Genomic DNA, 27,087 nt, shown 5'->3' with positions numbered 1-27,087 from the left:
TTTTCATGGAGAAACTGAATGCTCAAAAACAGAAATATTTTTATTCTGAAATGCTGTCACAGTGCCTCGAGGAGCTGCTATGGGCTGAGCTCCCCAGCTAGACTTCATCTCCCATGATGCACCACCTCTCCTCAACAACAGGGAAGACCATGGTGTACCATCGGAGCTCTAGGCTGGGTTCCATGTCCAGACTAGATAGGAGAATGAGACTATGAGGCACCTGAACAACGATTCCCATGAGATGCAATGGCCGTGTTTCAAAATCAAATATTTAAGATTTGATTTTTCACCAAAAACTTGAAATTATCCATAGGAAAAACTCCCCATTTTTGGACCAGCTCTAATCAATGTCTGAACTGATTTCAAAGACTCTCTCCAAATGGATATCACTGGGGTAATGGGTCGAAATTAAGCAAAGAATTTCCTAACAGTGAAGACTGGTTGGCTGTGGAATAGTCTACCAAAGGAAGTGATAGAAGCCCCGACACTTTAGTTTATTAAAAAAGATTGGACAGGGCCCTGGAAAATATAATATAGGGAACAATTTTGGGGGATGGAAAAAATGACATAGCAGATCTTTCATTTTAGTTTCTGTGGTTTCAAGTTGCTGGCTGTACAGCTCAGTATAGACAAATTTGGGCATGGACTGATGAGTGGGTGGCAATCAATTGCAAGAGGAAGAGGCAGCCAGCGCCCACATTTGTTCTTTCTGTCAGCTGATCTTGATCCAAGCTTATCATTGCCTCCTCACCAGCTTCTCTGTGGCCTGAAGAGAGCTGGAATTAGAGTAGGGAAGAGAGAATATGAAATTTAAAATGGGCTTTAGTGAGAGCTGTCCAATTCTTTGCATGCTGGAGAGCAACGAAGAGTAGACAGTGAAGCTGAGATTCTAGAAAGCAGCATTCAGTGTTTTGAGCCTGAGTTCCACATACTGCACCTGCCTTTTCTTTTCCAGCTGGTCGTGGCTGGATTTTCTGTCCATATGGACATTACCCGAGCACATGAGATAGCAAATGAAGCAAGAAGGGTCAAGAAGCAGTTGAAGGAGTCTCAGCAGATGGCACTTCTTTATAACAACAGGGAGCGGATATTTGGATTGCCAGTTACTAATGTAAGTGTCAGATCATAGGTTCTGTTGTGTTAGGCTCTGTGCAAACAACAGGCCCTTGGTCCTGACTGGGGCCTTTGGGTGCTACTGCAATGCAATAAAATAAATCCCCTAGGTAATAACATCCCAATTGTGAGAGAAGGAAAGAAATGATTTAATTTACCATTCTGGCTTATGCATCAGTTCTTATGTTAATTAGAGAGGACCAGCGATCCATTCTGATGGTCACTCCATTCCAATGCTCTCTGCTCATCTCTTCTGTGCTGTGGAAGAGGTGGCCCAAGAAGACATGGAAGGGTGAGCAAGTTCATAGGACATTTAATAGCCACTTCTGTAGCAGAGCTCTATCTATCCATGCTCCTGGATCAAGAGTTCATAGGGCAGTGGTAGTCAGGTGTATGGGAAGCTTGGCTCCTGGATCATAAAGATGGTAACGCTCATGAAGTAGCAATTAGTTACATTCATTACTGTTGGAGAGTTACTGCACAGAATATCCACTGAATGCATCCGATGAAGTGAGCTGTAGCTCACGAAAGCTTATGCTCAAATAAATTTGTTAGTCGCTAAGGTGCCACAAGTACTCCTTTTCTTTTTGCGGATACAGACTAACACGGCTGCTACTCTGAAACCACACAGAACATGGGCATGACTGGCTGTAATTACTTATGTCACTAGTGGTTTATAGTCACATGTACAGAAAAGTGAATTTGGAAGGCAGCGTGTTGTCTTAAGAAAATAATTTTAGTCACAAACATTAGTGGCTCTAGCTACTCATAAATGCTCATGCACATTTTCTCTCTCTCTTTCATTTATGGCTATTGAGTAGAATTATTTTCTCTAATAATTTTCTGTATCTTAACTTTCAATAGCTTAGTGTGAATTTTTTCTTTACTGTTACATCTACAGTTGCAACTTAGGTCCTTAACAGGTACATCCTCAAGATGTGTATGGGTCCATTGCATCCACAAAAAATCTCATATTACTGATGCGACAGAGCATTTGCAAATGAAAATCAGCTAACTGCTCATCAGACTAAGTGTTTGCATGCACGGATATGGACTTCTGCAGGTGCAACTCGAATGTATGCATTTTGGGCGGCATGCCTGATGCTCCCTCCTTTGAGAAGTTGGCACTAAATGTCATAGGAATAAATAAGTCATGGTTTTAACTTGGATTGCAGTTAAATGGAATTGTGCCCGTGTATGTGAGGTTGAATTTGGCCCAGAGGGCCTTTGCTTTTCTGTGTTTGTCCTGTCTCTATTCCACAATTCTGTTTTGTTTCATGACTGATTAGTAAGGGCTAGGTTGTGCCTTGGGAGACCACAGGGTCTGCGCCCTCCAAGCATCCCCAGGGTTGTAAGTCCCCTGAGAGGGAGCAAGCTGGAAGTGGCCCTGTGCCTGTCTGCTCTGGCTAGCAGTGTAGAGGGGAGCCAAATAAATCATCTTAAAGGATATTGGACCATGTTCGTTCCCCTTGCTTACTCAGGAGCTCCAGGTGGGATTGTGCCTTTTTGCCAGGGCCACATGGTTCTGAAAAATATGAGCCACTGTTAGAGGAAAATATGCCCATTGTTCATTAAAACTCTTTTTTTTTTTTCACAAAGTATGATAAACTGTCCAGGATGGTTAAGGAATTCCAGCCATACTGGGATCTTTGGACCACAGCATCAGACTGGATACGCTGGTCTGAGAGCTGGATGAATGACCCCCTCTCTGCAATTGATGCTGAACAGCTAGAGAAGAATGTCAATGAATCCTTTAAGACCATGCACAAGTGTGTGAAGCAGTTCAAGGATGTCCCAGGTAACTGGTAGAGTTTGGTTTGTGCACCCCAGCACACAAGGCTATGAGGAGTGTCGTGAAAACCTCATTCCTGTGATTCAGCAGTTTATCCCACATGTGTTCTGTGTGAAGTGAGCTTGGGTGGTCATATGCAGCCCTGCAGATTTGTGTAAAACTGCTTCAAGTAAATGCCCCCACCCCCAAAAAAAATTAAAAGAGATTTAAATTTGTAGGTAAACTTCCCCATGTCCCAGTCCAGGATTCCCAAAGATGCATCCACCAGTCTTCTGAAGTAGTTCTAAAACCATCTTCCAGTTGGGTTAGAGTAAAATATATCCTGCAGTGGGAGATTTTGATTCATCCTTTTAAACTTGATCTCTCTCCTGAACAATCCAGTGAATCATCCCCAGTGGAGGAGGTGGTGAGTGGATGTGTGAGTGAATATGACTCATGATAAGTGGAAGCAATAAGAATACCTGCTTTTGATCTTTTCATTCCACTGCTCCTCCAGGATATAGTACAATATCCACTAAGGCCATCAGTCTGCCAGTCCTTGTGTGACACATAGCAGGGAGTGCAAGGTTGTTGCACTTCCGATGCAAGTGCAACCAGAGGCCACACTTGGCTGCAATTAAAGTTAAGCCCTAGATGTAATTGACATACTAGATGGAAGTACTACTAAATTTCATGGCCTTTGCATGCTTGCTGCCTTACTCTAAAGGTGCTAGAAAAGTGCAGGGTGTGGGCAGTGAATAGATGTGTCTGAGGAGACGTGTGGTTTCCAATATGCAAATATGGCACTTGACTATGCTCCTCCCTTTTTGGCCTTATTCCTGCTATGAGGCAGCATCTTCATTAATGCAAGCTTGGGTTCACCAATGCTCCCTGTCCTGCTGTTCGCTTTTTACATTGTCAGAAAGCACAGCACCGCTCACCTGCACTGTGCAGAATCCAGCTCTATATGAAGCAGCATCCTCCACCCATCATCTCATTGTTGCTGATGTTATCTTTTTTGGGTTTTTTTCCCTACTTCTTTAAGCATGCCAGGATGTAGCTGTGGAAATCCGGGGCGGGATTGAAGAATTCAGACCATATATCCCCCTGATTCAGGGCCTGCGCAATCCTGGCATGCGGAACCGGCACTGGGAGATGCTTTCCAAGGAGATCAACATCAACGTTAAGCCTAAGGCCAATCTGACATTTTCTCGCTGTCTGGAGATGAAGCTGCTGGATCACATTGACAGCATTGCCAAAGTAGCTGAGATAGCGGGCAAGGAGTTCTCCATTGAGAATGTGAGGAGAGCATCTAATGAGGGTTTCCTTTCAGTGTCATAGTTCATGCCCCAAAGTTGTCTCTAGATGGAAGCTTTCCTTATGACAACTCTATGTTTCATGAGCATTAAAATTCTCTCTGAGTGTTACAGAAATCCCAGAGAAAAGCAGAATGCAGCTGAGAATCTTGGCATCCTCGCATGTCTGGACTAATCCTCTGTATCTGTGTCAGGGAGATTAGACATTGGTATGGTGAATCAGCTACCATACAGTGTGTGTATGAAAACAGGGGAGGGGACTGGATGGCTCAGTGGAGTCATTGGTTATATAGATATCGTCTTTCATCTTCACGTCCCCAGTTCAAATAGGGCCTAAGATGGTCAGGACTGAAAGTCACTTTTTCTTCTGTGAAATGGGTTTGTGAGCTCAGCCCACTTCCCAGTGGGCAGATATCCATACTGCAAAAGCCAACATTACCACGGTCTCTAATGGCGCTGTACTGCCAGACTCAGTGGAGGTGCCATGGCATCAGTGGGCATGGAAATGAAGTTTCTCTTCCTTGAAGATGGTCCTTGAGGAAAGGGTTGAGGCTCTTTGGATGGGGCAGAGGAAATTTGTGCTGCTGCTGAATGTTCTGTGGATTAAATAGATGGCTGTAGTTTCCAGTGTGGAAACCAGCACCTTCCACAGGAACGAACATTCACCTAGTTTTTTAAACGATGGTGTTTGAGAGACATGTAAATGGAGGAAAGCATTATGCAATATCCCTGTACTGAGACCTAAGGTTAAATTGCTTCTCCTCATTTCCCAGGCACTTGATAAGATGGAGAGCGAATGGGTCTCCATCCTGTTTAATGTACTGCCCTATAAAGAGACAGAAACCTTCATTCTGAAGAGCCCTGACGAAGCTTCGCAGCTCCTAGATGATCATATTGTCATGACTCAAAGCATGTCCTTCTCACCATTCAAGAAACCCTTTGAAGACAGGATGAACACCTGGGAAACCAAGCTGAAGATGACACAGGTACCAATTTCCCACCTGCTGCCATGTGGTCAAGGGAGGGATTGGGGCTTTTCAACTCTGTTTGAATAGAAAGAATATGCAGTTGCAACTAAGGAGCTTGGTGCTGTGTAGTTATTCACGGCACATCTGTGCTCAGGGCGTCAGGGGGCTCTCATAATTCTTCTGCCCTTCAATGGGAGGAAGATTCTACCCTGGGTGTAGTTCCTCTCACAGTGAATAGTTCTATTGACTTGCATAGTAGTTAGCACTTTGCCTAGTGATATTCAGGCCCTACCATAGTCAAACTTCATGTTAAGGGCTTGATTCTGCAAGGTGCTATGCATTCTTGTCCTGATCCTGCAAAGCACTTAAAGCACATGCTTAACTTTTATTAGCATATGAATAGTTCCACTGGACTTTAATGGTCTACATACATGCTTAAAGTTAGGCACATTCTTAAGTACTTTGCTGGTTCCAGGGTAGAAGAGAATGCTGAGCACCTAACAGGGATCACACTCTACTTGATGTTAGTTGTAGATGGGAGCAGGAAAAAAATCCTAATTAGCTAATGTTTGTAGAGTGCTTTGTAAATTCTAGAAGTAGCAGCATTGTTGTTTGTTGTTTATAATTATTTCATTTTACTTATGGGAGCTTACCTGCCCATGTGTAATTGGGCAAAGGGTTGTCAAACCTGCTGTACTTGGCTAAAAAGGACACACAAAGGCACCATTGACCCTATGGAAGCAGGTGATGTGGGAATCTGGCTATATATATATATTGTGTGTTAGTGTGTATTTTGGCTGTGACACTGTGTGTATGTTTGTCCCTGGCTGCTGTTCTTCCTTTATGCCATTTATTCCTGTCACTAAAGGTACAGGGCTCCACAGAATGATTGCACTGATATTTCTGCCAGGATAGCAAAACTTCTCCATGTATTTCTCCTTTCTCTGATGTAGCAAAAACAGTCTCTGAAGTCCTGAGAATGAGGGAGATGGCCTTTTAGAATTGAGTGGATCTAAGGGTTGATCGACTTAGTTATTACCAGATGTACTTGTCACATTGGCTGGAGTGTTTCACAACTGAGTGTCAACCTCAGGGCAGACTATCAAAAAGCAGAGCAGACACCCCAAACAGATTGTATGTCTTATCATTAGAGTTCATCAACCCAGTAACAAATGTGAACTCCTGACGCACTATAAAGTCTTACCATAGAGTCACTGACAGTCCTCTTGGGCATTCCAGGCAGCTTGCCTGGGTGTCAAGATTGGACTTAGTGATAGTTGGTTGCCAATACACCAAAGATCACATAAAATTCAGGTTGCTTCCAGTCCCAAAAGACCAGTCACTTACCCCCAGGTCAATTTGTACCTCAGATCTCACACCAAAGACAATGTCTGTAGCCAATCCTATAGTAAACTAATCAAGGAATTCTTAACTAGAAAAAAGAAATGAGAGAATTATTTACAGGTTAAAGCAGGCAAACACATACAGAAATGAGTTACTGTCTAGCGTTTTAAAAGGTGACAGAGATGTAGCAATCTGTCACACTGAATGTCTTTTGGGGCTAACCCAGGTTGACTCTGGGGATGTCTGCTTCGGTTTCCTAGCTCCAGCCCTGTGAGAGTCCAAACAGCAGAGATGAAAAATTTTCACATCAGATATCTTTATTTCCTTCTTCCAGAATTCAAGCTGATGGGACAAGTTCTTTTGCACGTAGCCCGTGCAAGGATGATTTAGCAAAGTCTTTGTATTGTGACATTCCACAATGGCCCATTTAGGTTTGATAGCCCTTCCTGATGGGCAAGAGGTAATACCTTTCATAGGGATTTAGCACTAGGTAAAGTTTCTTATTTGGTGATATACATAGTTCAGAACAAACATTTCACAGCTCTATAGCAAACACTTAAGTATTACCTTATAGCATGGGAAACAGACATTATAAGTTTCAGAGTAGCAGCCATGTTAGTCTGTATTCGCAAAAAGAAAAGGAGTACTTGTGGCACCTTAGAGACGAACAAATTTATTTGAGCATAAGCTTTCGTGAGCGACAGCTCATTATAAGTAGGATTAATACATGTAGCAACTTCCAAGCATTTTGTAAAGTCTAAAGCCACTGTTATATATCCAATACCCATCTTAACCATACTAACATACACTGCACTGGTTTCCAGGGATGAATTTTTCAATGCTCAGCTGAGGCCTACAGCCTTGGCAAGAGCTGGCATTTTGTCTGCCAGTGTCACAGTATGGACTATACTTAATTGGGGTTGCTTTAGACTATTTAAAGACCATCTACACATTAAAAATACATGGTAAATTCCATGAGAATTACTGTGGGATTCTATCCATGGGAATAATAAAAGATTTCCTTATTGATGGGATCACAACCAAAGCCAAAAGGGGAAATCCTCCTTTAACACTTAGGCAGCTTTGAAAATCTCAGCCTAGGAGATTTGGCCACTGAATTCCTAGTAATTTTAATTGGAATTGGGTATCCAAATCCCTTAAATGACTTTAAAATCTCATATTTAGTGGGTTTCAACTTCATCTACACATTTATTTTATGTATAACTTTGTGAGTGCTCACAGAAGCCTCTTTGGCCTGTCTTTATAGAAAAGACACTTAATTATACACCTGTCTGCCCATGCAATATGAAGAACAGTGAGTAAAGTGAACCTGAGAGATCAGCTGCCAGCGAAGTTGAGTGCTCAGCACTTCTGAAGATCAGGCCCCTGTGCTGTGCTTTTCTGTTTTTAACCTGGCTAAAACACTTTGCTAAATTTTTTTTTTAAATTAAAGATTGGGGCCCTCCTGTCTTTAAGTAGCTACTTTGTCCAGCTGCTCATATAATGCATCACTGCATCACTGAAGTTAATGGGAGTTTGGCCACTGATTTCCATGGGAGCTAGATCAGGCCTACAGGCCCAAACTATGCCACTCTTACTCACACTGAGCAGTGCCTTGCGCCATGAAGTCTCATTGATTTCCATAGGGTTATATATGGCATACGGTGCTAATCACTGTGAGCAAGTCTGGCACAGGCTGGCCCATTGTTTTTTCCGTAGTTCCCTTAACTCAATATTTTCCTTCTTCCTAAATTACCACGAGGCATGGTATTTTCAAAAGTGCTCAGTCTTGGTTTAACTCTTCTAATGGGAGCAGAGTTCAGCCAGTGCTGGCTCTTCTGCAGATCCCCTCCAAAGGGGTTGTAAGGAAATGACCCTTGCTCTTTATACCTGTGGAAGCTTCTGTCAGGGTGTGGCTGGCACTGCTGCTCTTGATGTATTCACGCTCTCAGCAAGTCATCAGGTTGCATTCGCTTGCTCCTCCTCTTATATACATGGAGGATTTAGTTAGGATGAACAAATGGTTATTACAAACACAACTGATTTTTCCAGAGTGAATACATTGTTTAGCATACGTTCCATTGTGTTCAGCTTGGTGCTCTGGAAGACCCCAGGGTGAAGTTTCTTAGTGTTAAAACCCAAGTCACATAACACTTAGGAGCTTCTTCCTGAAGGCTGCCATCTTCCTGAAGAATGGCTTTGTTTGAGAGATCAGCAGTAGGAGATGGTCCAGCGAAGAGGCAGTAAACAGGCCCTGTCTAAACTAAAAATAACCCATGTTTAAATGTGGCCGACAAACATGGTTGTGACTAAATCATGTTATAACATGACTTATTGTTGCCTGTATGGACAGGACCATGTTTTAATTTAAGAATCTGCCTGGGTTAATATGTGGTTCTTTAACCTCAATATAAGATGGCATTTTTTTCCTGCCACACAGCTGAGGAAAAAACAGAGTTTGACTGCATCTATGTTTAATCAGTTCTTTATAATTTTTGTCCCTCTGTTTGCCCCTGAGGCTGCATTCAGCATGTTCTCTCCCCAACCCCGGTGCAGCTCCTCCAGTGCTAGCGATGGCAGGAGCACTGCTGTGGGTCAGATTCAGGCATTCTTATCACTGTGTCGTTGACAGCTGCTCTGATCAGGGTTGGCTGACACAGTAAGTAATAAAACCAGCAGTATCCGGTCCACAGTAGCAGGTGCACCATTGCTAGAGTTGGAGGGGCTGTCTTGGTGCCAGAAAAGCACAAGGAGAATTTAAGAAAATCTTCGTGTGGACGCAACCTTCAGTATATGTTGCCAGCAGCTGAAAGCATGTCACATCCTAGGGACACTCTACAAAGCTTTGCAGGATTCTATGGAGCTTGGAACATGAAGTAAATGAACACTGAACAATGAGATGTTATTTCCATGTCTTAGCTGGTTCTTGAACACCGTGTTCTGAATCCCTTTCAGGCAGTATTTCCTGTGTATTTTCTTATCTTAAAGACTTGGAATTTACCCAAATATTTGATTTGAAATGTTCTTAATTGAAGTTTTCATTGAGCATTGTGTGGACAAGGTTAGACTGAGCTGTTATTGGCAGGAACTGTGTGCCAGCACTTCTCTGGCAGCCACATCAGATTCTGCAGCATTTAAGCTTTCATCTTAAAACATAGTAGAAACTTTGCACTTCCTGTTGCAAAGATAACCACCTTAGGACTAGTTTCAGAGTAGCAGCCGTGTTAGTCTGTATCCGCAAAAAGAAAAGGAGGACTTGTGGCACCTTAGAGACTAACAAATTAGTCTCTCTGGAGCAGCAATGCACCCCATGGGGATTTGATTTCTAAAGTGCACTGTGTTGCACATTAATTGGTCCGTGTAGCCCCTGCTGGTATGCAGTAAAGGTTCCCTGGCGTGCCTTAACATAGTACTGTTTGAAACAGCACTTTGTTAAAGCAGACTAGGGAATCTTTAGTGCACACCAGCAAGGTCTGCACAGACCAATTAATACACAAGACATTAGTGTGCTCTTGAAATCACACCCCATAAGGCACATTACCCCACAATTTAGACAAGCCCTTAATGTGACCTGATGTTGTCCTGTGATCTACAGGCAGACGGAAGGAATAGCTCTAGCAGCTTAATGCTGCACCGTTAAGTCTGTGGCTGTTTTAATATTTACTTCAGTGGGAGAAGGATAGGGCCTATGTACAGATGTGAACCACCCACATTCATCCCAGTGGTGCCTGTTAATAAGAATTTAAATGTCAACGTTGTTAGCAATGAAATAATAGGTAATTATTTTAGTAGAAACAACCCGCTGCTCTGGGTGGATTTTAATATTGTGGGTGACGTTTTAGGAGAAGATCACCTCTCTTATTTCCAATCTGAGCCCAGGGCATGTAGAAAGGAACTGTTTTAGGAACTGTACTTATTGCAGTAGGCCTCTTGACCTGATTACATGACTTCCCACCAGGATGTCCTAGAGGAGTGGCTGACATGCCAGCGCTCTTGGCTATACCTGGAGCCCATCTTTAGCTCAGAGGACATCAATAGACAGCTGCCAGTAGAAAGCAAACGCTACCAAACCATGGATAGAACCTGGAGGAAGATCATGAAGAATGCTAATGAGAACAGAGAGGTGAGGCTGTGTGTGCTCACATGGCGTGTGTGTGTATGTTTGCATGTGCACACTTGTATACTGCATGCACACATCTTTGCCTGGGTATTACTATCTTAGCATCTTGAGTATAAATTACAATTAAATCCTTTTTTTCCCTCTTGCATTCTTTGTTCACCTGCTTAGATTGCAGACTCCTCAAGGTAGAGACCATGGGCCAAATTCAGTCCTGTTAGAAACAGATTCAGCGATAGTGACTTATCTGCAATTGTGCACACTTATTCCAAAGCTACATTTGTCCCCTTTTTCTATACTTGTCTGTAAAAGCACCATGTACAGGTATGGCACTGCATGAATAATACCCTTGGTCAGGGAAGCTTGCTAAGATTCTTCTTTTAAAATGCTGTTTACAGAGGCCGAGGTGTTTCTAAACTGTGTGCTGAGCCACTAGCCACGGCTCTGGCACTTTAGTAACTTGCCCACATTTCCACCTCCCCATCAAGGGTGAGCTGCAGAGACCTGCACCTGAGATCTGCCCCACGGTATGCAGTGGGGCGCAAAGTCCGTTGTTTTCCCCTACCTTCCTATACAGCAGAGCCACAGCCTTTAATTTGCTTTGGGTCCTTACAAATAGGGCATCTCGTGACTTGTTCCGCGGGCTAATTCTGTCAGGTGCTTTCGCAGCATGACCTGGCTCTATCCCACCACCCACCTCCTGGTGCCTGATTCCCACTTTCACTTCCACCCACCACCTGGCTTCCTCCCCTCACCCCACACTCTGCCTCCTCAGCCCCATTCCTCTGATGCTGGTACCACCATTCTGCACTCTCCTGCTGCCCGGCCCTTTCCTCCACAGAGACTGTCATTGTCTGTATTCAGTGTCTGAATGTTGATCACCACTGTCTGGTATCTGGACAAATCCATAAATGTCGATTTGTCTTATCTCTGAATGTAACTGCCTCTCCTCCCCCACAAAGCTCGTGTCTCTATAGAGCCATGTGAAAAAACTCCTGTGAATGAGTCTCTTTGAGCCCAGCAATAATATCTCTCTGTAGCCAACTTGCCTCCAATGTGGTTATTGAACTTGGACTAGGACTTAATATACTGATGCTTTTTTTGATGTTCATGTTCTTTCCAGGTGATTTCCCTGTGTCCCGATCCCAGGCTGCTGGAGAGCCTTCGGAAATGTAATCAGCTACTTGACCTTGTGCAGAAGGGGCTGAGTGAATACCTAGAAACCAAGAGAGGCTCTTTCCCCAGGTAATCCGAAGACTGAAGGCCATTCTTAGGTGTGAAGTCAGAGAATCACTCTGATTACGGCTCCCGGGAACAAGTGCATCATTCTTTCTCATCCAAAGCACAATCTCATGGAACTCTCATGAGTTTGCAGGTCTCAAGGAGGCTGCTTCCTTTCGATGGAGGGAAAAATAGGGCAGACTGTGTGGAAGTGACAACGTGTCATGGACCAGGGTTGAGGCAGGGGTAGTCTGATAGCATCACCACACGCCTGCACCTTTAAATATCATCATGAGGAAGGGGGGGATGAAGGGAAATGAGGGGAAATTAAATACTCTGGGCCTTATTCTTTTTAGATCTACATCTAGAGTAGTGTTGATTGCAGTACAAAATGGGAGTAAAATACTGCCATTCATATTGGCTGTTGTTTTACACCCACTCTATACTGGTATAAATGACTGCTCCAGGGGAAGCACATCAGAGAGTCAGGCCGTTTTGTGGCAGAGAGACTCTCATTTAACTGGACTATGGTCACTGCTCTTCTGCACCAATGCAAATAATGGATGCTGACCAGCAGGATATCTTGAAGACCACCTCAGTTGCTCTCACCAAAATCTCAGGACTGTTGCCCAGTATGGCCAGGACTGAGCACCAAACCACAGAGCATAGACCAAAATCAGCTGCTAGCTCTGTCTCTGTTTTCAGGTTCTACTTCCTTTCGGATGATGAATTGCTGGAGATACTGTCTCAGACAAAGGACCCCACTGCTGTACAGCCTCACCTCCGCAAGTGCTTTGAGAATATTGCACGGGTAGGTAAAGCAAGCTATTTCCTCTGGGGCTAGCAGGCATGTCTTGATGTTGGGAGTCACGTATTATGGAAATGTAGAGCAATTCTCAAGCATTGTAGTAAGGGGAGGAGTAGGGTAGGACACAGGCTCGCTGCCTTGTGAAGACAGCACCTGGATTCTTTCAAATAGCCTCTACATCTCCATGTGAAAGAGAAGAGTTGAACTGGCTTTGTTCTCTTCTAAACTGCAGTAAGGTTGCAGATAGTTTTAAATTCTACACTTTTCCTCAGTTGTGATTATCATTAAAACGCATCTCCAACATTCTCGGTGGAGACATATCCACACCACCACCACCACAGCTGGTCGCCTTGTTGGTAGTCTCAGGAGATGCCAAGAACTGAACGGGCCACAGAAGTTGAATTACCCTCTTGGTCCTGGGTGTCCCACCTAAATCAGGGTTGAAGCTCACTAGCCCGGTCATATGGGGGAAGCTTACACAGCTGATTTGCCTGTTTTATTATTTCTAGAACAATATCTCTCGACCTTTCCAGAATACTGTACCCCTTTCAAATGTCTGATTTGTCTTGTGTACCCCAAGTTTCACCTCACTTAAAAACTTACAAAACCAGACATAAAACTACACAGCACACTATTACTAAAAAATTGCTGACTTTCTCATTTTTAACACATAATTATAAAATAAATCAGTTGGAATATAAATATTGTATGCACATTTCAGTGTATAGTATACAGAGCAGTATAGACAAATCATTGTGTATGAAATTTTAGATTGTACTGACTTCATTAGTGCTTTTTTATGTAGCGTGTTGTAGAATTAGGCAAATATCTAGATGAGTTGATCTACCCCTGGAAGACCTTTGAGTACCCCCAGGGGTACATGTGGCCCTGGTTGGGAACCACTGTAGTAGAAGACTTCAAACTCCAGGACTATCAATCCCACATCTCACACCAGCGCTAAAAATACATCTGATAGTCACTAGCCTGGGAATAAGTGGAAAGGAAGCTTAGTTGGGGGTCTGATGCAAAGCCCCTTGGAATCATTAGACAGACTTCCATTGACTTCTTTGAGCTTTGCATCAGGTCCTTACACTTTTATTCTTAACTCTGGGGACAGTGGAAGAACAGAATTGACAGTAAAAAGGATTTACTGATTCCTAGCCATGCAATGAGATGAATTCATCCCATATGTAATTTGTTTCACTTCATTCAAGTTATACCAGAGATGAAGTTGGGCCCCATTTTGTCATAAAATCCTCTTTCACTTCATGGAGAGACATGTTGATTTTGCACATGTGTAGTACGTTTATTATCAGTAACCACAACCAAATTGTGGGCAGATCTATAAGTAGCCTAAATCAATGTAGCTCTATTGACCTGAATGGAGCTACACAGCAGTCTGGTCCTGTGTGGTTATTTTTGCTGTAGACCTGGAGGCACAGCCGTTTTACTGTCAGTAGGACAAAAATATTACACATATTCATATTGAAACAATGTCTCAATTCCTTGTGTCTTGACCTATGTTGATAGGAAGGCAGGGATAGAAGGGAAACTCTCCACTAATATCGTGCTGTGATTCCCCCATTAGCTGCTCTTCCAGGAGGACCTACAGATCACGCACATGTACTCTGCAGAAGGGGAGGAAGTGAAGCTGTTTTTCCCCATTTATCCCACTGGCAATGTGGAGGACTGGCTGCTGGAAGTCGAGAAATCTATGAAGGCCAGCGTGCGGGACAATATTGAAAGATCGATCAGGGTTTATCCACATGTGAGAGTCTTACACCCCATGCTGTTCTTCGGCTCTTCACCTGCAAATACAGGTGGAGTTCAACAGGTGGCATTTGGCATGTCCTGTCTCAAGAGGAAGTGGTCATCGATGACAGCCAGCAGAATTGTTTTTCTTACTCCCTACAGTTTTTATAGTGTAGCCTTTGACCCTGCTATATGATTCCATTTCTACTCCTTGCTCTGTTCTGCTCCCTCCTTGGGATAGGGCTCACTCTTTTTATCTTCTCCTCCAGTACTTGGGTCCATCACACAGTGCAAAGAGATGGTAGTGGTAACATAGGGCCAGATTAATTCCTGAGGCCAATTGATGTACACCAAGGATGAATCTCAGCCATATGTTTCTATGGACGCAGGTAGACAATCAAGATCATACTTTAGTTGGTGGTTGGGAGAAAGGAAAGTAAAAAGAGATGGGGCATCAGAAATCTCAGGCATTATTACACTCTAGGAATCTGATGCTCCAATAAACTGGAATTCACTGTAGGATTGGAAGCTTGTTCTGCTGGTTCCCATGGATTCCCAGTCTTCACCTGCCTTTGGCAGTTCTCCACATCTTGCATAGCCCAATGATCTGTTGCAGAGAAGGCACCTAAGCATCCATTGTCTGGATGCCCAGCATATTAGGGAAGCTTTTTCATTGCAACTGGAGAAAATAGGGTAGACAACTAAGTAGAAATTGTCATATGTGACATGGAATTGGATAGGTTCCAGGCATAGGGCATGAGACAAGGGATCATGAAAGAAAACATATTCATAGTGCTTATTACCAATATAATGTATGTGTGTTTTTTTTAAAGACACCACGTTGTTCATGGGTCTTGCAGTGGCCTGGGCAGGTGACCATTGCTGGCTGTCAAACTTTCTGGACAAAGGAAGTATCTGAGGCCCTGGAGGTTGGGGATTTGTCCACCAGACTGTTTCCACAGCTGAGTGCTCAGGTAGGAAAGATGAATAAGTGCAGACCAGGTTTAGATTTCTCCACACAGAGACCTGGTCTTTTATCACCTTCTACGTGTAAAACAGTTCTGACTTCAAATCAGTCAACAGCCATAACCTGAGATATTGATGCATCAGTATCTAGAGAAATTTTTCAAAGTTAGGTCAATTGTTTTCAACAGCATGTTACATTAGTATGTGAAATAACTGAACTCCAAAGGTAGTGGGAAAAATACTGAATGCAGTAAAATGAGATCTCTAAGAGTTCTGCCATTGTTTTCTTAACCTGCACATAACTCATCAAGCATATGACCTTATCAGAGCTATATTCCCATAACTTAGTCATGCTCTAGCATGGCACTATGGGATACTGTCCTTCTGGAGGTGTGGTCCTATGTAACCATGGGGTGTTTCATCAGTGCACCCACACCCTGCCCTAAGTCACAGTTCAATATCTTATATGAACAGTGATACCTCCCAGCATCTGAATGCCTTGCAATCTTAAATGTATTTATTCTCACAATACCCCTCAGAGGCAGGGCAGTGCTATTATCCCATAGTACAGATGGGAACTGAGGCAGAGAGAGACTGAGTGGCTTGCCTAGTGTCACAAAGGAAGTCTTTGGCAGAGGAGGGAATTGAACCTGGGTCTCCCATGGTCCAAATTAGTGCCCTATCTATTGGGCCATCCTTCCTTTCCTCCTTCAGCCCTCGTTTAGTACAGGGGTTCTCAAACTTCATTGCACCGCGACCCCCTTCTGACAACAAAAATGACTACATGACCCCAGGAGGTGGGACCAAAGCCTGAGCCTGCCTGAGCCCCACCCCCCAGGTGTGGGGGTGGGAGGCGCAAAGCTGAAGCCCAAGGGCTTAAGTCCCAAGCAGGGGGTCTGTAATCTGAGCCCCAGTGCCCAGGGCTGAAGCCCTCGGGCTTCAGCTTCAGCCCCGGTGGTGGGGCTTGGGCTTCAGCCCCATGCCCCAGCAAGTCTAAGCCAGCCCTGGCGACCCCATTACAATGGGGTCCCTACCCACTTTGAGGTCCCACAGTTTGAGAACTGTTGGTTTAGTACCTTGTTGGTTAGAGAATAGAAGTCAGAATGCAGTTCAGGGCCAGTTCTGACTAGCTTCCCTTTCCTTGCACAGCTAAGTGATCTGGTAGCCCTTGTTCGAGGAAAGCTGTCAAGGATGCAGCGAACAGTGTTGTCAGCTCTCATTGTGATTGAAGTCCATGCCAAGGATGTCGCTGCTAAGCTGGTTGAGGAGAATGTGATGAGTGAGAATGATTTTGAGTGGATCTCTCAGCTCAGGTAAGAGAAACAGCCATCAGACCTGGTCTGGATTCCCTGGCCACCATCCATTATCATTACCTATCGGCAGCATCAGTAACATGGAGGGAAATCAAGTGTGTTTGCATAGTGTGTCTATTTAAGACTAATCTTAGAGCCAAGTGGATTGAATGTCTTAGGAGTATATCAGTCAGTTACACCATCACGATTGGTTATCTGTAACCCAGCTCATGCCTGCCTCTGTCAGGATACGTTAAGACAGACCCAGGCTCTGGGGCATTTTCTCCTTGCATGTGATACATGGATTAGACTGTGCCATGACAGTCTAAAGGTCTGCCCATGCCCAGTGGGGAGGCATGATTCTTGACAGTGTCATCAGATGTCCTGACCAGTGAGGATCGTAGACATTCCTGTTGCACAGCACCTCCTGCTTACAATTGTTTCCTGGCACCCAGAGAAGTCAGGATTGTCCTTCCAGCCAACACCACTGCCTTCCTAAAGCAATTACTTATTATCTCTGACCCAGTGCTGAGGTGACACATGTCTCCTAGGGCCTGGAGTGCAGTGAATTTTATCAGTCACAAACAGTGTCCCTTTTAGCTCTTGCTATTATTGTACCCCTGCCAGTACTTGTTTGTCTTTGAGATTCCATTTTCACTCACCATTAGATACTACTGGACAAGGAATGATCTGTACATCCGAGCAGTGAATGCTGAATTCATCTATGGCTATGAATATTTGGGAAACAGTGGACGCCTGGTCATCACACCCCTCACTGACAGGTACAGATTATTCAGAGAATAATAACTAAGCATCTGAGTAGTTCTGGGTGAACAGATTTTATTCTGAGTTAAACCTAGGATCTTCCTCTGCCAGGTTTACTCATGCTGAGCAGCACTTAATTACACAAGTAGCCTTGGGACTGTTTGTATACCCAGGTGTTACTTGAGATGAGGTAGATTGGGCCCTTACTGACGTTGGATCTACAGAATTCCTAATGATCCATGCTCCCACCGACCAGTTAAAGATTTATGCTGTGGCATGATTCTTAGTGAACTGCTCTGAGACATATAAAAAAATCCATTTGAATAACAAAGGGCTCATTCTATTCTTGGTGATTACACACCCTTGGACAGATAAACCAGTACCATGGAGTATGTGTGTTTCCTAGTAACGATAATAATAATACTTAGCTTTCTTATAGTAATCATACTCCTTACAGACAGCCCAACAGACAGTGAATTTCCATCAGACTGTACAAAAGTACAAAGACTGTACTGCAACTCCCATTAATGTTAACAGAACCCGCTTAGCTAAATCCCTGTACACTTTGCTAAATATGTAAGTAAAGCTCTCTGAATAATATGGGATAGATTTCCAGTGATCATGCCAGGCAGATAGATAGAACAGATCACCTTAAATAATTAAATGGGATCTACAGTTCTTAAGCCCAAGTAGGAACACTTCCTAATGCTCACTGGTTTCTTCATTGCTGTAGGTGCTACTTGACACTTGCTGGAGCCCTGCATCTAAAATTTGGAGGAGCACCTGCAGGACCTGCTGGAACAGGCAAAACAGAAACAACTAAAGATCTGGGGAAAGCTCTAGCTATACAGACAGTCGTGTTCAACTGCTCCGACCAGCTTGACTTCATGGCTATGGGAAAATTCCTGAAGGGACTAGCCAGGTGCAAAAAGTGGTTTGGGAAAAATAAATTGCCACCTGTGCCCTACAAGGGGCGGGAGGGGGGAGGTGCTGGCACCCTGGACGGGGGCCTTGGAGCGATAGCCACAAGGGAGAGAGGGGAGCTGTGGCATAGCGTTAAGGCAGAATGAAGGGGGCCTTTCTGCATTGTTTTAATCTAGGAGCTTTGCGGTTCCAAAGCTAATGAGTGATGGGACGGCTGCAGGATGCTAGTCTTATGCCTGTTGGAAGGAAAGATAGAGGCATTGTTGTGCCAGTATAAAGGAACAGTTGGATTCTTGTCAAGCAAAAATAAAATGCTTTGCACCATTTTCATTTGAAGCTGTCTACAAATGCTACCAGCTCAAATGTAGGTCTTTGACCCTTTGCATACTATCTTACATGTCCGGCTAGGGTCAGTCCTCAGCAGAAGAGAACCTGCTGACCCTAGCCATGACTGAGTAGCCAGGAGAGCCTGTTGTGGGTCCCAAGGAATCCTTATAGAATTGGCCCCCTGTTCTCTGCATAACAAACAGAGCTGGTCCAATTGTGCATTGCACACATGTAGCTAATGCATTCCAATATCCTTCCCAGACCGTTTTTGCAAGCAGTTTTATGTCTTTTTTTGAACATCCCTAATGATGAGAGCATCTCTCTCATGCACAGACTTCTCTTCTTGGAATGCAATACAGGCATCTTAGATGTCTAAATTATGCCAGCTGCACCCACATTATGGGTACAAAATGAGAGGCTTAGTTGATGTCCCTTTCAATAGCAGGCCTGTCATATGCTGTGTTTGTATCAGGCTGCCCATGTGGTTACCTCTCCAGGTAACCATGGTGTAGTATCCTAGCAGCAATGCTGAGAACTGTTGGATTCATTTCCTGCCTCTCTCTCGCATGGCCACCCACACACAGAACTGATACTTTGGGCTGGTTGAACTGCTAGAATTTCTCCCTGTCTCTGTGTTCCTGACACTTCTCTGGTTTTCCCTTCCCTGATCAGCTCTGGAGCGTGGGCTTGCTTTGATGAGTTTAACCGCATTGACGTTGAGGTGCTTTCTGTAGTGGCTCAACAGATCACAACCATTCAGAAGGCCCAGCAGCAAAGGGTGAGTCTTCAAAAATAGAGAAGGGCAATCTAGACATTGTCCTTTACTTCTCTGTCCTATATTAGGTTCTAATCTTAGAGCCAATGTGAACACTTAGTGGCACAGATGAGACTGTGCTACCATTCCTGATGACCTCCACTGCAATGCAAGAAGGAAGATGTACTATTGTGACTAGGTACAAGCCAGCATGGTTGCTCATAAGTGATTGCAGGAATTCACGGTGTGTTATCCGGACTCCAGATATTTCCAAAGCAACCCACACACACACACACCTCTGAATTCTTGGTCCCATATGGAGAGTCAGCAATCAGTAATTCTAACAGCCTACCTCTGTGCTGCTCCTGGGAAGACTGATAAAGGTTAAGATCCAAAGTGCTTGACATTGGGTTAGTATTAGAAACTTGCTTGCAATGAATTCTGCTGCTTTATCTGCCACCTGAAACTGTCCCCTCTCTCTTAAAAGGGATTTCAGGCTTTTTCTTGCCTCATGCTACAAATTAATTCTGCCCCCAATTCACAGACAGAATAAATGTGAAGGCAGCTGTCTGTTTATAGCTGGGGGTTGGAAGCTCTTCATGAGCAAAAGACATATTGTAAGTGATCAGTAAATCTTCTGTGTAAGAGCTGGGCTCTTCATAAAAGGAGGAGAAATACTGCTCCTAAGACTGAGTGTCTGTATGGGTGCTGGAGCTAGTGCTTCATACCAGTGGGGTGACCGATACCTGTCCCCAGTAGCTAATTTCAATACAGAGAGGAAAGTGGTTGTTTTTCTGGTGCAGAGGAAGATCCTGTCATCTTCTTATTTAATTCCAGAGTCCCTGCCTTTGTTTATTGGACATGGCCATGTTTTGGTTTTTTAGGTGGACCGCTTCATGTTTGAAGGAGCTGAGATCCCTCTGGTCCCATCCTGTGCAGTCTTCATCACCATGAACCCTGGATATGCTGGACGCACTGAATTACCGGATAACTTAAAGGTCAGTAAACATCATCACTGCACTAGCACAGAGAGGGAGGATGGTTCTGTGGTCTGCTAGTCTGATTTGGGAGACTAGGGTCCAATTCCCTGTTCTGCCACAGTCTTCCTGTGTGACCCTGAGCAAATCATTTAGTATCTCAGTGCCTCAGTTCCCCACCTGTAAAATGGGGATAATAGCTCTGCCCTTTCTCTCAGGGATGTTGAGAGGATAAATACATTAAAGATTACTATGATACTATGGAGATGGGGGCAAAATAAGGACCTAAACTACCCAGATAATTACTGAAAATGAATATATTCTGTAGCTCACCCTCAGGGATGAGAGTTGGATATAACTGCCCACTTGGGATTATGGCAAGTCACAGGAGTTGAACAGACTAAGATATAAGAGATTGAGATACCTAACATTTAATAAGGGAAGCCTGTGGCTGCTGTTCCATACAGTAAAGAGGCATCTTAGAGTGGGCTGACCTGGGGATTTAGCAGCAGCCTGGCATGGAAAACGCAGTTTCAGGAACAGTTTATTGACTTCTTGGTTCTGTCTCTAGAGGGGATTTAAAAGAATGACACAGCTCATGATTACAATGTCTTGTGGCTACAATGCCTTTTGTCCAGGCACACAAATTGCCCAGATGTTGTGGAGACTCCTTGCTACCTCCAGTGAAATTGCACCACCTGAGCACGAGTGTTTGCATTATTTCCTGATGGACCAGTGCTCTGCCAGGGTGTACAGGAGGCCATGTGCACTGCAGTAGCCCTGGCATAGCCAGTCCCACAGCTCCATCTCACAATGCCATACACCCTTTAGCAAGCATGAAAGCTGAGATGCTTGCTGAGGCTGTTCTCTTCCCTGCTGGGGAAATGGCTGGAAAAATACTCAGCACACAGTGGATGCAATAAGAAAAATAAAACGTAGTTAGAAACATCCAGATCTCCCTCTCCAAAGAGCCGAGCAATTTTGGGGGCTCAGCTGGAGACACCTTAAAGGGCCTGATTTCCTAAGTGTGCTGAGTGCCCGCCCTCTGAAAATCCAATCAGGCATGTCAAGTTGGGCTCCCAGAAATGGAGGCACCTAAAATCACTACCTTCTTTAGAAAACACAGGCCCTTAACTTTACAAACTTCATAATGACTGTGAAAGAAGCAAACAGGTTTTCTTGTTGCTTGCACCTGAGCTGAGTGTGGCCTGGCCTGGCTTGTGGGTCCAGGTGAGCATGTGGCACAGATAGTTAAAAATTAATCAGTTATAACAATGTATTATTGAGAAACACTAAACCTGCATCTCCATAATGCCATTTTTATGCTGTACCTTTTCAGAATAGAACTCCACCTTGGTATTTACACTATTAATAGTGAAACTGTGGATTGTGCAAAGTCTGAGGCCAGAGTCACTGATACTGTAAATTGCTCCTCCCTGCCCCACCTGGTGACCCGCCAGAGATTTACCCGAAGAGAGGGCAGAAGCTGTTGCAGCTGCTGCCCTCCTCCAGGATTTTAACTGGAACAGGGCAGCTATCTGTTGTGGTTGGGGATCCATAGGAGTCCACCTGTGGAGGCTGCTGGGGAGATGGACTGAATCAGTCTGTTCTCCGGCTGTCCAGGCTATGCCTTCTCCTCCACCACCATTGTGTTCTATGTGAATAGCACTGATCTCCAGCAGACCTCCCAGAAAAGGGGAGCTTGTGTGGCTTTTTTGTGCAGCTTACCCACCCCAGCTTAGCCAGCATGGACTGAGGTGTGATTCCGAACCATGGTGTCCTCCTTACAGAACAATGTATCCAGTATTGTAAGAAATGGACAACGCTGTGCTTCTGCCAGTCAGTGTAGCAGGGTGGTTGGTGATCTGGGCATGCCCATGCCACAAGAGATAAGAGAAGATGCTTTTGGTAGGATTCTAGGATCATTTTGATATCAAAAACCACATCTGTAAGTAAACACTGAGACTGGGACAGATCCCACAGAAAAGTGTTAAAAAAAGAACTCAATAAATTCATGGAGGATAGGTCCATCAGTGGCTATTAGCCAGGATGGACAGGGAGGGTGTCCCTAGCCTCTGTTTGACAGAAGCTGGGAATGGGTGACAGGGCATGGATCACTTGATGATTACCTGTTCTGTTCATTCCCTCTGGGGCACAGGATACTGGGCTAGATGGACCTTTGATCTGATCCAGTATGGCTACTTTTGTGTTCTTATGTTCTAAAGCACCTGCTGCAGCCCAGGAGTAGAATTCACACAGGTCTAGACCTGCTGGAGGAGGGAGCACTGGTGTCTTCATCCTGTCCTAATGGATTTGTATATTCCAGGCTCTCTTCCGTCCTGTGGCTATGATGGTTCCAGATTACTCCATGATTGCAGAGATTTCTCTCTATTCCTTTGGGTTCAATGAAGCCAAGGTCCTAGCAAAGAAGATCACCACTACATTCAAACTGTCATCGGAACAGCTCAGCAGCCAGGTCCATAACTTCTTGATATATAGCCTTTTCTAAAATGGGAAGGGCCTGGAGTATTGGAGTGTCTCTCTTAATTCAAGACTCCACAGTAGCTTAATGTTTCACAGGCCCTCGATTCTTTCCCACTTTCACAACCACATCTGTGGCCCTCCTTCATCCATTTCATTCTTCTTTAATGCTGATTTGCATCCAATTGTGGCCCAGCTATCTCTCATGCTGTTTCATATACTTTACACGAATGTGCAGAGCTGCTCTTGCATGACCCTTGGGCCCAACAGCAGTTCCTTTTAATATCTCTCTTCATCCAGTTACCCTCTACCTCCTCACCCAGGATAATGCTCCTGGGGCATAAGACTAGCTGTTAAAGGAGATGACTTTTCTAGCTTTTCTAGCAAACTGATGTGGGCGGGAGAGCTGCTGTTCCAAGGAAATACTCCCTTCCCCCTACCTAATAGATTGAGATTGCAGGTTCATTGTTCCAGGATGATACACTAGTGTCTAATTTAGTCATTTCCTCCATGCCTGCTACAGGACCACTATGACTTTGGAATGAGAGCTGTGAAGACTGTGATCTCAGCTGCTGGCAACCTAAAGAGAGAGAATCCTACTATGAATGAAGCAAGTACACTCTAGTTTCATCCATAATGGTTCCACACACATTGTTCTATATTCACTGCAGGGGTCACTGCAGTCAGTAAGAATTCCAGGGAGATAGAATTCTAAAAGGCTTACAGAGGTGCAACCTGAGAAAAAGCAAAGAACAAAATAGACATGACTTCTGTAGTGAAGACCCTGGCAAACCAGGCTGAGGATGATGGATGTGACGGACATCTTGCAAAAGGAAGCAGGAAGGGGAGCTGAGTTCGTTTAACTATTGGTCCTTAATTCTTTGCAGGAGCTGATCTGCCTTAGGGCCATCCGGGATGTCAATGTACCCAAGTTCCTCCAGGATGACCTCAAGCTGTTCAATGGTATTGTCTCTGACTTGTTTCCCAAGATCAAAGAGGAGCCTATTGAATATGGCATCCTTGAAGACGCAATCCGAAAATCCTGCATCAAAGACAAACTGAAGGATGTTGAGGGTAAGTGGAAAAGCTCTTTAAGGTGAATGACAAAGTGAACTAAAGCGTGTGTGTGTGTGTGTGTGTGTGCGCACACATGCATGTGCTGCCACCTCTGTGGCATGTGAAAATAGCTGCATCAACTTTTTTCCTAATGGTTTACTGCTTGTTACAGCAGAAATATCAGGCCCTGACTTCCCTCTCTTTCACAGAGATCTGAAGCAATGTTTGGAGGACTTGGAGAGTGACATCACAGTTGGAGGTTAAAGCCCAAGTGGCAGCCCTCCCATCCCCTAGATGACTGTGTGAAGGAAGTTGACTTGCACTGGGAGACCTGCACCTTGGATTTCAATCTCCAGCTATGGTGTCATTTTCAATGTCTCCAAAACTTGTCAGAGACCTCCAGAAAAATGGAATAAGTCAAGACCTGATATTTCCAATACAAAATAAAAGTCAAAAGTTAATACAACCAAAACACATATTTGAGACGATCTTTATACATTATAAAGGATCAGTAAAGGGCTAAAAACAATTGTTTTTTACATTGTTTTGCTGTTTCCCCTTAATACTGCAGATGATACCAGGTGCTCCTTTTATTCAGTGCCATGCTACTCAGGGACAGTGCTAAACAGTGAAATGCAGGGATCCAATACAGAATGTGGTGTCATCTGTTGTTGTTATTGGATGCATCATTCTTTAATGAGCCATTGAAATACGATATAGATATTAAGGCATTGGGTGATTGATAAGGGCTGAATTACTCTAATGCAGTGATACTCAGACTGAGGCTCCCAAGAACCAAGTGGCTCTTTTATGTGTCTCCTGCTGCTCTTTGCAGCACATGATATTAAAACACTGTGTGATTTAATTATTAACCAATCTAAAGCAATCAGGAGGCTTTTGCTATGTTATGAACCAATTGTAGTTGATAAAATAATAATACTTGGTCAAAAGAAAAGGAGTACTTGTGGCACCTTAGAGACTAGCCAATTTATTTGAGCATAAGCTTTCGTGAGCTACAGCTCACTTCATCGGATGCATAAAGTGGAAAATACAGTGAGGAGATTTATATACACACAGACCATGCAAAAATGGAGGTTTACTATACACATTATAAGGAGAGTGATCACTTAAGATGAGCTATTACCAGCAGGAGAGTGGGGTGGGGGGAGAGAAAACCTTTTGAAGTGATAATTTGGTGGGCCATTTCCAGCACATTTCCAGGAGTTAACAAGAACGTCTGAGGAACAGTGTGGGGGGGAGGAATAAACAAGGGGAAATAGTTTTACTTTGTATAATGATTCAACCACTCCCAGTCTCTATTCAGGCCTAAGTTAATTGTATCCAATTTGCAAATTAATTCCAATTCAGCGTTGAAGTCTGTTTTCGAAGTTTTTTTGTTGAAGAATAGTCACTTTTAGATCAGAAATCGAGTGACCAGAGAGATTGAAGTGTTCTCCGACTGGTTTATGAATGTTATAATTCTTGACATCTGATTTGTGTCCATTTATTCTTTTACGTAGAGACTGTCCAGTTTGACCAATGTACATGGCAGAAGGGCATTGCTGGCACATGATGGCATATATCACATTGGTAGATGTGCAGGTGAACAAGCCTCTGATAGTGTGGCTGATGTGATTAGGCCCTATGATGGTGTCCCCTGAATAGATATGTGGGCACAGTTGGCAACGGGCTTTGTTGCAAGGATAGGTTCCTGGGTTAGTGGTTCTGTTGTGTGATGTGTGGTTGCTGGTGAGTTGGGGGGCTATCACTTCAAAAGGTTTTCTCTCCCCCCACCCCACTCTCCTGCTGGTAATAGCTCTCTTAAGTGATCACTCTCCTTACAATGTGTATGGTAAACATCCATTTTTGCATGGTCTGTGTGTATGTAAATCTCCTCACTGTATTTTCCACTTTATGCATCCGATGAAGTGAGCTGTAGCTCACGAAAGCTTATGCTCAAATAAATTGGTTAGTCTCTAAGGTGCCACAAGTACTCCTTTTCTTTTTGCGAATACAGACTAACACGGCTGCTACTCTGATACTTGGTCAGTCATTTTCCTGTAAGAATAATATATATGTGCACACACATTATGTGTGTATATGTATAGATAGATAAATAGATAAAATAGTAAATGAAACACTGAATTCACACTCTGGTGGCTCTTTTGGGCAATGTTGATTGCTAATTTGGCTTCTGAACCACTGAGGTCTGAGTATCACTGCTCTAATGATTATGGCCAATGACTGTTTGGCCAAAAGAACCAATGATATGCATCACTACCTATGGGGCCCCGATCCTACTTAACTTTGTGGCACCTGCTTAACTTTAAGGATAGGACTAGTCTCATTGTCTTCAGTGGGACTGCTTTTTGCTTAAAGTTCAGCATGTAGGCAAGTGCTTTGCTGGATTGGAGCCAGAGTCATTACAGGCCAATAAAACCACACTGGCTTATGAGATATGGGCAACAAGTCCATTGGTCTGCCAGCTGGAGCATGCAGCCCTCGGATTTTCTGCCAAGTGAAACAGATTACAAGATCCACATTCAGAATCTTGTTCCTTCTCAGGTTTTGTGACAAAGTGCATCCAGCTGTATGAAACCACTGTGGTGCGCCACGGCCTCATGCTGGTGGGGCCAGCAGGCTCGGGGAAAACAAAGGTAAAGGTGATTGAGATGCTGCATTGGGTACAGTCAGCCATTGCATGTATATGAATAGCTAGATGGGAGTGGAATGGGGAATCACAGAAGAGTGTTAAATCTTGCACAAAACACTAATGCTGTAGTATTTTCAGCCTCTCTGTGCATAGGAGCTATAGGAGTGAGAGGTTTTTGTTCTGACTTGAAATATAGATGAAAATTTGGATTTGTAGCTGTGGTGAAGTATATTAGCAACCTGCTCTTCTGGGCTTTGCGATCAGTCTCTGAGGTTTACTCGCTGTGTCCTAAACTTCAGAGTGCCATGCAGAAGTTTTGAGGATGGCTTTGAGGCTGGCCAGCTTCAACTACTATGATGTCTAACAAGGACAGCTCCCAGACTGCTGCGCTGGGCATCGCAACATGGGGAGTAGATGGCCAGCCCTCTGTGGAGAAAGAGGTGGTTAGGGACTATTTAGAAAAGCTGGACGTGCACAAGTCC

At 44.0% G+C, this 27,087-nt stretch overlaps 1 protein-coding gene across 1 annotated transcript in view; it reads left to right on the top strand.

Annotated features, from left to right (window-relative positions):
* The window catches only part of DNAH1 (dynein axonemal heavy chain 1), a 126,979-nt gene that overhangs the window by 33,555 nt on the left and 66,337 nt on the right, over positions 1-27,087 (top strand). The window contains exons 18-35 of the mRNA XM_074958318.1: positions 956-1,111; positions 2,713-2,911; positions 3,930-4,183; positions 4,974-5,186; positions 10,471-10,635; positions 11,753-11,874; positions 12,556-12,661; positions 14,247-14,426; positions 15,271-15,384; positions 16,526-16,689; positions 17,337-17,450; positions 18,167-18,355; positions 19,357-19,462; positions 20,323-20,436; positions 22,742-22,891; positions 23,420-23,506; positions 23,784-23,970; positions 26,518-26,609. Coding sequence (XP_074814419.1) covers positions 956-1,111; positions 2,713-2,911; positions 3,930-4,183; positions 4,974-5,186; positions 10,471-10,635; positions 11,753-11,874; positions 12,556-12,661; positions 14,247-14,426; positions 15,271-15,384; positions 16,526-16,689; positions 17,337-17,450; positions 18,167-18,355; positions 19,357-19,462; positions 20,323-20,436; positions 22,742-22,891; positions 23,420-23,506; positions 23,784-23,970; positions 26,518-26,609 — 2,712 coding nt within the window. The remainder of the gene's footprint in view (positions 1-955; positions 1,112-2,712; positions 2,912-3,929; positions 4,184-4,973; positions 5,187-10,470; positions 10,636-11,752; positions 11,875-12,555; positions 12,662-14,246; positions 14,427-15,270; positions 15,385-16,525; positions 16,690-17,336; positions 17,451-18,166; positions 18,356-19,356; positions 19,463-20,322; positions 20,437-22,741; positions 22,892-23,419; positions 23,507-23,783; positions 23,971-26,517; positions 26,610-27,087) is intronic.

The sequence above is a fragment of the Natator depressus genome, chromosome 7 (genome assembly GCF_965152275.1).
Source record: "Natator depressus isolate rNatDep1 chromosome 7, rNatDep2.hap1, whole genome shotgun sequence".
NCBI lineage: Eukaryota > Metazoa > Chordata > Testudines > Cheloniidae > Natator > Natator depressus.
Note: the sequence above shows the minus strand (reverse complement) of the source record. Positions and strands in the feature narration are given on the sequence as shown.